The sequence below is a fragment of the Equus caballus genome, chromosome 10 (assembly GCF_041296265.1).
Source record: "Equus caballus isolate H_3958 breed thoroughbred chromosome 10, TB-T2T, whole genome shotgun sequence".
NCBI classification, from domain to species: domain Eukaryota; kingdom Metazoa; phylum Chordata; class Mammalia; order Perissodactyla; family Equidae; genus Equus; species Equus caballus.
The window spans coordinates 66,716,678-66,731,887 of record NC_091693.1 but is presented as its reverse complement, the minus strand read 5'-3'; the positions used below and the strand labels follow the sequence as shown (position 1 = coordinate 66,731,887).

The following is a 15,210-nucleotide window of genomic DNA, read 5'->3' as shown; positions in this document are numbered from 1 at the left end:
AGTTGGACATGCAGGAACACAGAAAAAATAACATGATATATTATTTTGGTGAAAAAGAACATTGGGAAGACAGGAGGTCTGTCTTTCTGTTCTGCCATCCCTGGCAGGTGGCTACCATAGCAATTCACAAGATAGCTGCTGGTGCTCCAGCCATTATATCAGTGTGCCTAACAGGAAGAAAGAAAAGGCAAAGGACAAAAACTGCCACCCCATCCAGCTGAGTTATCCCTCTTTAAAGAAATGACAAGAAGACTCACCAAAACAGTTCTGCCTGCATCTTATCTATTGGCCATCCAAGCTATACGGGAAGTTGGGAGATGCAGTGTTTCTAGCTGGGCACATTTCTGACCCCAAGAAAATCAGGGTTCAGTTACTAAGGAAGAGGAGAATGGATACTGGGTGGACAACTAGCAGCTTCTAGCACATTTAGTGGCCTTGCCTGGCTATTTCTGCCTCACCATGCACCCTTCCCAAGACTGCAGGAATATGGTGGGTTCTTGCCTCTTCCACTCTGGCTCTCCAGGAACCGCTGGCTCTCTCCATCCCTGAGAACAGACTTCTCACTTCACGGTATGGAGAGCAACAGGCAGCAGCTCTTGGAAAGCCCTTTCGGGTTTCCTGCTCTACATAACTTTCTTCTTGCTTTGTTCACTTTCATTCTGATGCACTGGCTTTAAGCCAATGCTCTGGTATTTTGTGATTCCTGACTTAACATCTCCTCCCCAGTCTATTTCCCCCTTCCTCTAGCATGTGCTGCAGTAACACAAAGATAGTACTTTCTTGGCTCAGGTATTAACAATTATGTTCTATTGCAAATAGAATTGCTCACTGAAATTATTCATGGCATTGGTTTATTACCTTCTTTTCCTTTAGACTCAGTAGAAGACTTACAGGAAGAGGTGACTGCAGAGCATCCAGAAGTTCTCGCCATGATAGAGGAGACTGTGAAAACGGCAAAGGGTATGAACTTCCAGCAGCCGTATGAAAAACATGCTGAAATCTTAGAGGAGGTCCTCAAAGAAGTAAGAGATCCAGGCTGTCTGTTTCTATCATTGATTTAACAGTAACTGAGAAAATGTTCTAGTATATGTATAATTATTTTAGAATCTCATTTGAAAGTGCTGTAATCTGTAGCCTTCAAATTCATGTACATTTTATAGTCAACATTATGTGTAGCGTACCCGAAATGAACAATTGCTTATGCTGTTTGTAAATCTTCAAAGAGCTGTTCACTTGTCAACAGTTATGCAATATAGTTTCATAGCCTTGAAGTTGATTCTTCATCAACTTTTATTGTCTTTAAATCAGTTCACTTGGTTAAAAGGTGGTGTATATGAAGCCAATACCAAAGTTAGACATTTTATCTACAATCTAATTACTTGTAAACGAAGATAAATTTTGCTCCATAGCTAATTAATTTCATCCAACCACCTTGAACGTATGTTCGTAGAGAAGATGAGTGGACACACAAGTGATTTTCTAATTTAGGAGGAAAATAAATCCTCAGATACTATGCCCTACCTATAGCAAATCAGAAGGCGTATCTTTCGTTTCTAAAGAACAAGATGTCCATATGGCTCTGTTTTTACAGAAACCTTGAGTAAGCATTCAGAGAAAAGTCAAAGAGAACCAATCAGTTTTGGACTCTCAATGAACTTCTATATTTCTCTGTAACTTGAAAATTATGTAATTTAAAATTAAGTGAGACGAAAAAAATTATTCTGTGAGAGTCTAGGACCACTCTATAACACATTGGGTGGGCCCCTCCAACCGCTGGCTGTACCCCTGGTGAGTTGCTGTCGCCCTCTGAGCTTCCCACACAGACTTTTCAACTTCTGCTTCTCTTCATGTTGTTCTGTCCTCAATGTATTCCTTCAGAAACACTCTGAGCACCTACTCTTTGCCCTGAACTGTGCTAGGTCCTAGGGATATGAAGGTGAATTAAACGCAGTTCTTTTGTTTAAAGAGCTATGGGTCAGGTGGGAAGGCTGAGGTACAATCCAGTAGTTAACTTATGTGCTAAGTAGTGAACAGATAACTCACCAGAGGTAGAAATTCCATGAAGGTCGGGCTAGCATTTCTCCCTGGGAGGTGAGATAGAGCATCCCAGAGGAGACAGGCAGGTGAGGGACGTCTTTAGCACCGTGGAAGTCCCATCCTTGCCCTTCACTGAAAATGTTCTCCATTCTCTTCCGAGTTTATTCTGGAGGGTACAAATCTACAAGAAGTGCTACTAAAACACTTCTGATATAAGAATATACGTAGTGTCACTAGATGGTAAACTGTGACTCTGGAATTGTAGGGGAATTTAAATCTGGGATTGTAAGGAGATTTTAACATCAAAGCTCCTATCAGATTGTCTTTCTCAAGACAGCAGAGACCTGTGCAGACGGCTGTTTACCTCCCATCAGTTGTTATGATCTCTATGAGTAGGAAACCTATTTTTGAAAAGTAGCAGGTCAGTAACTAAATTTCTTATGTGTAAAGACAAAAATCTTATTAAGGTGGTTTTCTCAAATTAATGTATAAATTTGATGTAATTCTAATAAAAATCTCAATATATTTTAGAAACTGACAAAATAACTCTGAAGTTTATTTGGAAGAACCAAAAGTTGAGACTAGGTAGGAAGAGTTTGGCAGAGTATAATAGAGAGAGCCTTGCTCTACCAGCTAGTAAAATGTGTTGTAATGCTGCAGTGTACTTAAGCCTAACAGTCAAACAACAATCAACAGAACCACAGAGAAGGCGCAGAAACAGACCTCAGTACGGACAAAAATTTCGTGCATGCTAAAGTTTACATGACAATCCAAAAGGAAAGGAAGGATTACTTAGTAGTGTTGATAAAATGAACTATTGGGGAGAAAAAAATTTAGATTATCAACTTATATCCAAATTTTAAAAATTCTATATAAATTAAGTAGTTAAGTGTAAAAACAGCATTTTTTTTAACTAGAAGAAAGTGCAGCGAGGTTGAAATGATCTTGGAATGATTGAGTATTCTAAGCACAAAAGCAGTGGAGGAACTCAAAACAACGTCTCAATAGAGAGCCTACTTAATAATGATTCCCTCTCTACTAAAAAAATCATGAAAATCAAAATTCAAAGCAAAAGTCAAACTGAGGAAAGTATTTATAATAAATGACATGTTAATTCCTTAATATAACGATTTCTTACAAATCAAGGAAAATCTAATACCCAAATATAAAAGCAGGCAAAAGATGTAAACAGATTATTTTATCAAAGAAGAAATACAAATGGTTAATTGCAAAGTTTTAATCTTCAAGTTTCAATAAAAATATGAAAATTAAAACAGTGAGGTACAATTTCTCACTCGTCAACTTGGCAAAGATTTTTTGTTTTTTGATTTGCTGGGAAAGGTTCGCTGTGAGCTACTATCTGTTGGGAATCTTCCTTTTTTTTTCCCCCTTTCCAAAGCCCCAGTGCATGGTTGTATACTCTAGTTGTAAGTCATTCTAGTTCTTCTATGTGAGCCACTGCCACAACATGGCTACTGACAGACAAGTGGTGTGGTTCCATGACCGGGAAACAAACCTGGGCCACCCAAGTGCTGAAAGTCCCAAACTTTAACCACTAGACCATCAGGGCTGGCTTGGCAAAGACTTTTTAAAACTTATAGCAACCCATACTAGTGAGGCTGTAATGATGTAGTCACATAGGAGGAGTGAAAAATTGATGTAGATGTTTTGAAAGTAATGTGTCAATGTGTATGAAAAGCCATTAAAATATTCATTTCTTTATTGTCTTTGACCCAAAAACACTTCTTCTAGAATCTAACCTAAAGAAATATATATTTGGACAAAGATTTATATATAGATGTTCATCACATCATCACTATGTTATAATAAAATTATAAATTATTTAGATGTTTAACAGTCAGAGGATGATTAAACAAATTAAGATTTATTCATTTGATAAAATACTATGAAGCCATTAAATTTTTTTTCCAAAAAATTGACTGAGCTGGGGAAACTATAAATTATATATTGATGTTGTTTTAATTTTCATATCTTCTACTGAAACTTGGACAGTAAAATTTTTTATTAACTATTTATATTTTTTCCAGTTTTATTGAGATATAATTGACATATTACGTTGTATGAGTTTAGAGTGTACAACATAATGATTTGATATATGTATATATTGCAAAATGATTACCAAAATAAGTTTAGTTAACATCCATCACCTCACATAGTTACTTTTTTTGTGTGGTGAGAACTTTTAGGATCTACTCTCTTGGCAACTTTCAAATATACAATAGAGTATTGTTAAGTATAGTCACCATGCTGTACATTAGGCCTCTGGGACTGACTTATCTTATACTGGAAGTTTGACCACCTTCACTCATTTCCCCCCACCTCCACCCCCACCTCTGGCAATCACCAATCTGTTCTCTGTTTCTATGAGTTTGTTTTTTTAGATTCCACCTATAAGTAACATCATACAGTATTTGTCTTTCTCTGTCTGAGTTATTTCACTTATATTTCTTCTTTATAGCTTTTTTTCTCTCCCTCTTACCCCCAATGATCTTATGTTAAACTTTCAAAGTGTTTAAGATTCTTTTTTTTCCAAAGGGCTCTTCATTTAGCTGGAAATTCAAAAAGCAGATTACCTTAAATTCTGCATAGGTCGGAGGGTTATAGTGGTCCTCTTGACATCTTTTCCCCTTTGACTTCTAATATTCTGTGATGACCTGATGGCATACAAACTTGTTTAAAACCCTCAGACTTGGTGTATTCACAGGTCCACATTACTAATTGCCATACTTGTGTTGAAGCTATTGTGATTGGGCGGCAGGTAAGGGAGAGTTTAGCGGAACTCTCTAATCACCTGCAAGATTTGTTTTGACCCAGTTCCTTCCTCTGGCTATTAGTAGACATCTCAGTACCTCTCAGCTCTCACACTGATGAAAATCAAAGGAGAGTGAAGAGTATTGTCTCTAAAAAAGGGAAGTTGGACTAGGACCTTGCTACTCACAGTATGGTCCGTGGACCATTGTCATCTGGGAGCATGTTAGAAATGCAGACTTTTGGCCCTACCCTAGGCCTTCTGAATGAGGATCTGAATTCTGTAATACTGAATAACGTATAGCAAAGAGGATTGTTACATTTATTTAATAAAGGCTTTTGCTTTCCATTCTTTATTTTTAAAACTTACAACTTTATTGCTTTAAAATCGTTTCTCTTTTAAAATTAAGTGGCTCTTTTTTTTCTCCCTCTGAGTCAGAAGAACTTGAAAGATACTTGGTTAGAGTGGAATTTCTTGCCAATTATCATATGACTCTTGTTCTTTAAGATATTGTTGCATTAATTCTTCTTTTTTCTTCTTATCATATGATCTTTTCTTTTCTTTTCTTTTCTTTTTTGAGGAAGATTAGCCCTGAGCTAACTACTGCCAGTCCTCCTCTTTTTGCTGAGGAAGCCTGGCCCTGAGCTAACATCCGTGCCCATCTTCCTCTACTTTATACGTGGGATGCCTACCACAGCATGGCTTGCCAAGTGGTGCCATGTCCACACCCGGGATCCAAACTGGCAAACCCCAGGCTGCCAAGAAGCAGAAAAGTCGGCACTTAACTCTGTGCCACCGGGCCAGCCCCCACATGATATTTTCTGTTATGCCATCCATACGTAAATTAGTGAAGTAAAAATTTCAAATTAAATAGTTGGATTTAAATTTTTTTAAATAATAAAAATAAAAATAAGAAGATGCTTGGTTAAGGTTCACAAAAATTATTTATCAAGATAGCATCCTTGACTTGTCTAGCTATCATGGTAATATCAGTGTGTCATTTTTCACAGGTAGTTCAAGAAAACAAGGATAGATTTGCTGGTGCCCCAAAATATGGAGGATGGATATTGGACAACTGCCCTATTGTAAAAGAACTATGGCTAATCTTAATGGAGAAGGGAATTATACCTGATTTAATAATCTGTTTATTGGATACAGAAAACAATGGTTGGTAAATATTTATTATGTAAATTTGAAAGTGGAGTTTTATTGCTGATACTATTTTTAGTTAAAATATAAAATGGAAAACTCCCCACCCTCTCTAGGTACAAATACCACCCCAGTAATCCCTGCATGACCTAGAGGTACACAAATGAGGCATCCACTGCACGGAGTAGGTGGCCAGAGAGAATGTACTGGATCACTAGATGTTCTGTCAGTACCTTATCATTATTCTCTGGGGCTGAGGATTTAACTTCCTCTTCCCAGTCAGCACTTTATATAACTTTTAAATGAAAAATATATAAGGTTGAGGGCAAAGACTATACATTAGTCCTTCTTCACCTCAAATGGGAAATATTAAGTACATAAAGATAGCAGAACTAAATTTTAATTATTCTGTCACTTGGTACAAAGCTATAGTAATCAAAACAGTATGGTACTGGCGTAAAAACAGACACATAGACTAATGGAACAGAATAGAGAGCCCAGAAATAAACCCACACATATACGGTCATCTTTTCATGTCTTAGTTATTTATACCATGGTAATATATATTGTTATAAAAGGATTTAAGATGGTCTCAATATTTTAAAGAATCTGGGCTCTATTTAGGTAAATGCTTAAAGGAAAATATATTTGGATACAGGTAGAAATGATTTGTCATTGTTAATTTCCAAAATATATCTCACTATATTTTATTGAACTTCAAAATTAATATTATTCTCTTCATCTGTATTTCAGGAAAATATTTATTTCACAAACTGTATTTGGAGAATAAATCTGAAATTGACTCTAAGATTTTAGAAAGATTATTAGACGAACTACAAAAGAAAAAAACAGAGGAAGAGGCAGCAAGGTAAACCTGCCTGGCATAATAAAACAGGCTAATGGGTCTTTTATAACTGTTAAATATCTATGTACAATGTATATTTATGAAATGCCTTTAAATCAAAATGACAGTCTACTATCTAGATCCAATTCTAATTAATTCTAAGAAAATCAGTAATTTCACAAATACTTGTAGCATCTCTAAAGTACAGAGTTGTGGATATTTTCACAGCCCCAAATCAAATTTATTCTAAATCAAACATCTCTTCTCAAAAGACTGTAAAAAAAAAAAAATGAATACGAGTAAGATTTTCATTTTTACCATATTTATCTATGACTTCAACAATTTTGCTCACTAGTATCCACAAATTGAAGAAATAATAGGATAAAAAGTAAATGAAAATACACCTGTGTGATGTGACTAAAATCGGAAGGCTGACTACTTTCTACATAGGGGAGAACAAGACTAGTTATTTATAGTTGACAGGTTCAACGTCGAGAACTTATCCTCTGATCCAGGGCCAATGAAGAACTTTCACAGATGTGAACACATATCTATCAAGCTTTAATAAACCATCAAGTTCTTCAGATTGGAGAAGAAAGTGTAAAAAGAAACAGTTGCTTAATTTGTTGATTGTTCTTCCTTGCTGAGACATGCTCTTTAGGTACTAAAAATTTTCATTTGTCCACGGGAATTCCTACTTCTCAGTGATAAAACTGAGACATTTCAGAACTAAATTTATTTATGTTAGTCCAGTAAATCTCCTGCTAATAATGATGACACCTATAGGAGCGTTCTCAAATCCTATTTCCTTTCCGCTTCAGATATTAGCAATTTGAGCTAGGATTTAGGAGAGTTCTTTAAACTCTAGAAATTATGAAGCTGAGAGGTGGGTGATTGGTGAGGAGGGCAGGTAGCTGAGAAGTGTGCATCAGAGGATTTTTTTCCAGCACTCATTATTCACCTAAGTTGGCCCTTCCTTTAGGAATTTAATATAAAAATATATGAAGTATAATTTAGTTAGATTAGTTAATAAAATTATTGATTGATATATTTGACTAAAAAGTATTAATTCAGATGATAATTGCAAACTAATGGCCTTTGCTTTTAGTTTTTAAAAGTTTTGTTACAAATGGAGCAACAATCTGCTAGGATTTAAGGGCTTACCTAATTTTTTTCCAGTATATGAGAAATAGTCAAATATTTGAGAACAGAAGATATCGAGATAAGAGTAAAACAAATTCGTGTGATTTCTAGACTGAAAGTCGGCTACATTTAAGCAGATAATTTAAAATGCATATACATCTATATTTTTTTTTTGAAAACTGAAAAAGAGATCTCCGTTTCCTCCTGTCTCTCTACCTTCACATCCCTTTTACCATATGGAATTTTCTGAGCTATCTCTATAATCCATTTTTACTTCTTTTGATTTTGAATTTGCACATCTCTATAAACTACTTAATGGCAAAGACTTCTCCAGATTGAAGCAGGCTTTTCTACATTTCTATGTGTTGCTTTTAAAAATTCAACATGAGTATTTCAAAACATAAACTCTTTTTTCATATACTGCAGCAAATAAAATGTAAAACAGTTTAAAGAAATGATCAGAGACACATTTTAAGGCTTAAAACTTGATTGGAAAAGAGATAAAATTAATGGGATTAAGAATTACATCTTGGGCGACATATCTACAGACACACTGAATTCTACAGCTTTTCTAGCATCAGTTTCCAAATGTGCCAGTCAAATGCAGGCTAATTTCTGTCATCTCCATTTGTCTTTGACTCATCTCTGCAGGTGATTTATGGAAGTAGTGATAACTGGCAGGCAAGTTCTTCCTCATTCTTGCCGGGTCTTAGATTCTTAGCGGCAGCATGCTGTATCCAGGTTTTGGATAAGGAAAGTTTCACAAAAGAGCCCTGCCCGGACTAAGTAGAATGACTGTGGAGTGGCACACAATCAGAATGGGGAAGGAGGGCAGAAACAATAGCCAGTCATCTCACAGGTTTGGGTCTTGAACGAAGAGAACTCCAATAACCCCAAGACTCCAGGCTTGAATGCAGGATTTGGAATACAGTGAGAGAACACCCCCTATTAACAAGAAACACATCTGTTGGGAGAAGAGGTGTCATAGTGACTTTTGAAGAGAATATAACTAGATTTTCAGAGGAAGGGGAAAAGGGCACAAAGAGCGCTGGATATGAGAGAATGACAGGCCTGTAGAACACAACAGTCTTAGGAAGACTGCCAAGGGTGCTCTGATGTGAATGGGCCCTACCTTACTTAACTAGTCCTCTGCTGGTGAATACTTGATACAGTTTTTTGATATTATTTTTAAAAGCTGCAATCCGCTTTCTTACATATGTTTCTTTGTGCAGTAGTATGCCCATTCCTGAGAGCTAAATTCCTAGATACAGAATTTCTAGGTCAAAGGTATATACATTTTAATTTTTAATAAATGTTGCCTTTCTCCATCATTTTACTAACTTTCCTTATACCTGTCTTCACCATTAAGGCAGGTATAGCGCTCCAACCCTGATGAAAAATGGATTCCCTCCAGTTTAAAGTTGCCATATTCCAAGTCTATTTAAATTTCATCAGAAAATAATTTTTATGATTACAAAGATGAATTGATGAATTTTCTGTTTACTCAATATAGAAAGATTTTTAAATGCAAAAAATGTTAAATAAAATTAAAAATTTTAATAATGCCACCATCCAGAGATAATTACTATTAACTGTTTGGTTAGTTTTCTTTAGTCTTTAGTCATCATTTATATACACTTTAAAGCAAAATTACAGTTGTATTTTACATCGTTTTATACTATACTTTTTTTTCACTTAGCATTATATTGTCAACATTTCTCATTTAATCAGAAGGGAAAGTGGTATAACTTCTCCTATTTGCCTTTTCAACTTGGGGTTAAACAATCCTTCACTAATTTTGACAGTTTTCCTAATTAATAGCCAAAGTTTTTCCAAGTATAACATTTCAACTTTTCTTACCCAAAAAAACCCCTAAAAATTAACTGGCCTCAATATGGCTAAATTAGACATTTACATTGTAATATAAAAAGTATAATGAATGTTATGAACAACTTACTCTTTATTTTTACCACTATAAGCCTCAAATCCTGTAATATTGTGCAATGTGTGAATTTCCAAAGATGATTAAATTTTGAACCTTTTCATTTCAGAAAAGCCACAGAAGAGGCACTGAGAATAGAAGAAGAAAATCAGAGGCTAATAGAAGTTATGAAAGACAAGGCAAAAGGCAAACAGATTAATATCATTAATAATGTGTCATTTAATTTTGTATTATTACTGCAAGCAAGTGCAGTATTTCCAGTGAATTATAGACAGGGTGGCCATATTTCCCAGTTTGCCCATGAGAGTTCAGATTTACGCCTATTGTCCTGAAGTATTTTTTTGACTCCTATTCATTCTCAAGGTGTTCCAATTTGGATAATAAATTATGTGGTCACTGGAAGAATGGATTCATAGGCAAAGACTCCTGACACACATAGCTACTCGTGTACCTTCTAAGAGGAGTACACAGTACGACACCATGTGTCACCTGTCTAAAAATGGTTACCCTTGCCATGGATGACACATGGCTATTGGAATTACATCTATTAGATGGATCCTGCGGGAGTTGAGAAAACAAGCCAACTCTTTCTCTACCCCTTGTCTTTGCACTTAAGCTTCCTTCTCCATTATAGAAGAACTTACTCTAATAGTTCCTTTTAGGATTCTTAACCTGGGGTCCATGGATAAAATTCAGAGGTCTGTGAACTTGAATGGGAAAATAATTACAACTTTATTTTCACTAACCTTTAACTGGAATTTAGTATTTCCCTAAACTAGTAATTAATATAGGCAACAAAACACAATAGTATCAGCAGTACCTTGACTTTGTCACCAATAGAAATGGAGATATTTTCATATCACATTACAGTTGTATATCTTGTTTATGCTTATCAATATTGCAAAATTATGGTAGTTATTAACCAGCTATTAGTTCTTATTATTTAATGCATTAGTAAAGATGCACAAATGTCCTATAGTGCAAAATATACTTGGATATAATTGGTTTCTTATGTATTTTAGTTTATGAGTTTGAAAGCATTATTCTAAGAAGGATCCATAAGTTTCATCAGACTGCCAAAGGGGTCCATGACTCAAAAGAGTGAGGAGTATCTGTTTCAGTTTTCCATTGCTGTGCAATAAGCAACCCCCAACTGTAAGACAGCCACCATTTTATCCTGCACACAATTCTGTGGGTCAGGACTTTGGGTAGGGCTCTCTCTGCTCCCTGAGGACCTCAGTTCTGGCTTTGAATGCCACGTTGGAAGTAAATCCTCCAGCCCCAGTCAAGCCTCAGATGACTGCAGCCCTGATTGACATGTTCACTTGACTTCATGAGAGGCTCAGAGCCAGAACCACCAATTAACCTACTCCCAAATTCATGACCCCAGAAACTGCAAGGATAATATGTCAATTATTGTTGTTTTAACCAACAGGTTAATTTATTAGGTTTTGGGTAATTTATTAGGAAGCAATAGATAACTAATACAACACATCCCTCAGACAAAATCACAGATAGTACAAGGATCTTAGAATACTTTTCAATCCATTCCTGATTTACATGTTACACGGGTTATCCATTAGGGTTCTAGAAAAAGTATTAGAATTTTTTACTTTTTTTTTTTGAGGAAGATCAGCCCTGAGTTAACCTCTGCCACCAATCCTCCTCTTTTTTGCTGAGGAAGATTGACCCTGAGCTAACATCTGTGCCCATCTTCCTCTATTTTATATGTGGGACACCTGCCACAGCATGGCTTGGTAAGCAGTGTGTAGGTCTGCGCCCAGGATCCAAACCAGTGAACCCCAGGCCACTGAAGCAGAGTGTGCAAACTTAATCACCAGGCCAGCCCCAGAACTTTTTACATTTTTCTGCATCATTATATAAATTCTTTTTATATGTATGTTTTATAAAGTACCTAATATGGACAAGAACACAACTTATAAACTAAATATACGCATATTGGAGGTATATGATAAATGTTTTTTGCTATAAGAGATACTCAGTTAAAAGACATTTTGAGTTTCTGGTATAGAGCACATAACTTCATCCCAACCCTAGTAGGGTTCAGCAAATGTCCCTTCTTCCTTGTATGTATCACCATAAATCCTCCATATAACACAAAAGATTCACCACATTCCAAGTCACATACTTGGAAGCCACATGCTCTACAGTCCCGCTCAGACTTTGAAATACAAGGACCCTTCAAGATGCTTTTCTCTGGGTTCTTAATCACCCAGATTTAGATTAAAATCCAGGTACCAGAGGTATCTCATACCACTACACTGTGATTCTTGGAAGGTACCCGTTGAGGGAAGGAATTCCCACAAGAGTCCAAAACACAAGCTCATTTATTTTTTCATATCATCTCTGCATAGGAAGTAGCTTGTTTTTCAGTCACTTTCATAAATATCTTAAAGGGAATTGGGGAGACGGATTTTCTGACACCACCATTCACCCCATCGTCTCCCTGAAAGACTTCCACGCATATATTTCTTATCATCAGCAACAGCGACATAAAACTTGGAATTATGCTTTTTAAATTTACACTTAACATATTGATCAATATACCCTATTATTTGTAATTAGCTATAAGAAAAAAATAAAGTCTAGCCTAGTTCTGCACAACAGAAGTATAATGTAAGCCACATATGTAACTTTAAATTTTCTAGTAATCACATAAAAAGTGAAAAGAAATGGAGGAAATTAATTATATTTTATCTAATGTGCTATAGCCAAAATATTATCTTAACATGTATTTAATGCCAAATTTATTGATATATTTTACATTCAATTGTTCAGACTAAGTCTTTGAAATCCATTGTATATTTTATAATTACAGCACATCTCCATTTAATAGACTAGCTACATTACACGTGCTTGATAGCCTCCTGTGGTTAGTGGCTACGTATCAGACAGTGCAGTTCTAGCCATTCCCTTTTTGAATGGACATTTGGGCTTTTTCCAGTCTTGTACTGTTATAACATCTGGCACTGCTATAAACATTTCTTCTTTTGAGTGAACCCTTAGGCTGGTGCTCCCATAGCATTCTGAATACATGACCATCACCCTTTACCACTACATTTTAATAAATAAAATATGTAGCTAGTATATCTCTCTCTCTCTCCTAAAGCCACATGCTCCAGGAGGGTCGGGGCCATTCCTTGTTTTGGGCTCAGCACTTATCAGCATGCCTGGCACCCAACTGAATTTTTGTCGACCTAAACTAAATGATTATTTATTCTCATTTTTTTTCTAGAAGTGGAAGAGCCTGAAACTGAGGCTGAAGAGGAGCTTGAAGGTGACGAGTTTGAAGCCCAGGAAAGAGAGACCAGAGGGTTGTTACCTGAAGAGCCGGAAGCATCTGAGGTCCCTGAAATAGAACCTGAATCAGGTGAGACTTTATAGGGGGCCGCGTCCTTCCTTCTACTCATATCCATTCATGCGTTGGTGTGTACAGGCATGGGTATATGTGTTTCCATGTTAATAAAATGGAAGCAGGCCAAGAATGGAGAGATGAGCGCCCAGAGAATAGTCATTCAGTCCAAATCTCAGAACTTGAAGTGTGGTGGGAAAGCCGGGTCTACTCTGCCCCAGTGCTGGCACTCAGGAGGAGGGCCAGCTGCCTCATTTGTGGGGCACGTTGTTCGAAAAGCAAAAAACAAGTCCATTAAAGGTTCTAAAATATAAAGCTTTTCTTTTCTTCTTCTACGGTCTCTCTCTCAACTTGTCATGATGCTTTTTATTTGCTATTTAATGTCATTCTAAGTAAAGAAAAATTAAAAATTTAAATTATTAAGATGAATTCTATTGTTCATCTCTATGTTGTGCAATGCAATTTTTAAATGCAAATATGAGAGCGTTTCGCTCCTATGCAAAATCACCAAAATTACACAATTCATATTTTGCAGCTCGTACATGCATATGTGTTTCATTCTTACCAGAACACTAAGTTTCATGCACAAAATTAACTCCAACTTTTTATTTCACTTCTTAGTATGCACATATTCTACAGCACTCTCTACCTTTAGCTTCCTAATCATTAGGAAAAGACTGAAAGGAAAGGGAAGTCGGGGCTGCCCTATCTTTTCCTTTCCTTCTATGTCATCATCTTCAGCGTGAGTGTTTAGCTCATACAAGAAAGTAACATGAGTAAGAAAGGTTATGATGGGGTTCCTTGGTCACTCATGTCTCTTTAAATAGTATCACCTTCTTTCTGCATCTGAAGCAAGTTCTAGTTCAAAGGGAAAGCATGATCTTTCAGGGCTGTCAGCATCCTCCCCTCCCCAAACCACTTAGTCACACTTACTCTCACACATCGTGAGTCCCCTGGAGTTCTCCGCTCATGAGGAGGCATCAGAAACGCTCATGAGAATGAGATGGCAAGAAATTACAAACATATATAGTGTATCTCTCTGCCCACATGCATGCTCTATTATCCCGTTGGAGTCCTTTTGGATTTCACGTACAAAACACAGTGCAATGATAAAATTCTTAAAAATTTCAAAATGACAACCAAAGAGCTTTAACCTAAGTGTGAGGCCTTTCTGAGCAAGAAATCCTGTGCAGGCACACAGGTCGCACACTCATGAAGCCAGTGCTGCCTCCGTTTGGTGGGTTGGGACAGGGCAAGAAGGAATCTATGGGCAATAAAAGTCACTCTCAGGACTGGAGGGTCGGCTTAACATAGCAAGGTAGGTGCCCACCATGGCGGGAGTGAGGCTCCTAAGAGCTTCCAAGCACAGTTAGTACTGGATTAGAAACTAATCCTACCAACTAAAGGTCTTCAGATACCAGCAGCTAGAGACCAACCTGGAGCAATTAAGGGCTGGGAACCTGCTGTTAGCTAGTAAAAGAACCAGGACTAAGTGGAATTTTTACAATAAGAAATCTCAAGTTCAACATAGGTCATTTTTACTACATGGATTGGCATTACCTTTATGGGACAAAGAATATAAAATCAGATTCCTTGTGCCAGACAGAGATGCCAGCAGGATGAAATACCCAATTTCCCTTTAAGAGTCCCACGCCTCTATTGACTGGAGTTCCCACCCCGAAACTTCATTATTTTCTTCAGTACCTAACCAATGAGGCTGACAACAGTTCTCTCACCCACCTGCCTTTTACAGAACAGACCACAAAGTACCCAGAGAAATAAAAGAAACTGCCATCCATTAAATATGACCCATCAAACACATCCCCAGAGTTCCAGTACCCACAATGTCTCACAATTAGGATTCACTAATGGAACAGGTCTAGCGGACAATTTGTTTTTGTTGCCTTTTATCTCATTCTTTCCCCCAGGGAGCCTACTTTGGTGTTCTAAAG

At 36.7% G+C, this 15,210-nt stretch overlaps 1 protein-coding gene across 7 annotated transcripts in view; it reads left to right on the top strand.

Annotated features, from left to right (window-relative positions):
- AK9 (adenylate kinase 9) overlaps window positions 1–15,210 on the top strand; it is a 125,459-nt gene that overhangs the window by 48,770 nt on the left and 61,479 nt on the right. For all 7 annotated transcript variants that reach the window (XR_002810940.2, XM_070225404.1, XM_070225402.1 and 4 more), the window contains 5 exons: window positions 874–1,022; window positions 5,818–5,974; window positions 6,710–6,824; window positions 9,995–10,071; window positions 13,142–13,276. Coding sequence is in view for 6 of the 7 variants with exons in the window: in XM_070225404.1 (XP_070081505.1) it covers window positions 874–1,022; window positions 5,818–5,974; window positions 6,710–6,824; window positions 9,995–10,071; window positions 13,142–13,276 (633 nt within the window). In the remaining variant the exon portion in view is untranslated. The remainder of the gene's footprint in view (window positions 1–873; window positions 1,023–5,817; window positions 5,975–6,709; window positions 6,825–9,994; window positions 10,072–13,141; window positions 13,277–15,210) is intronic.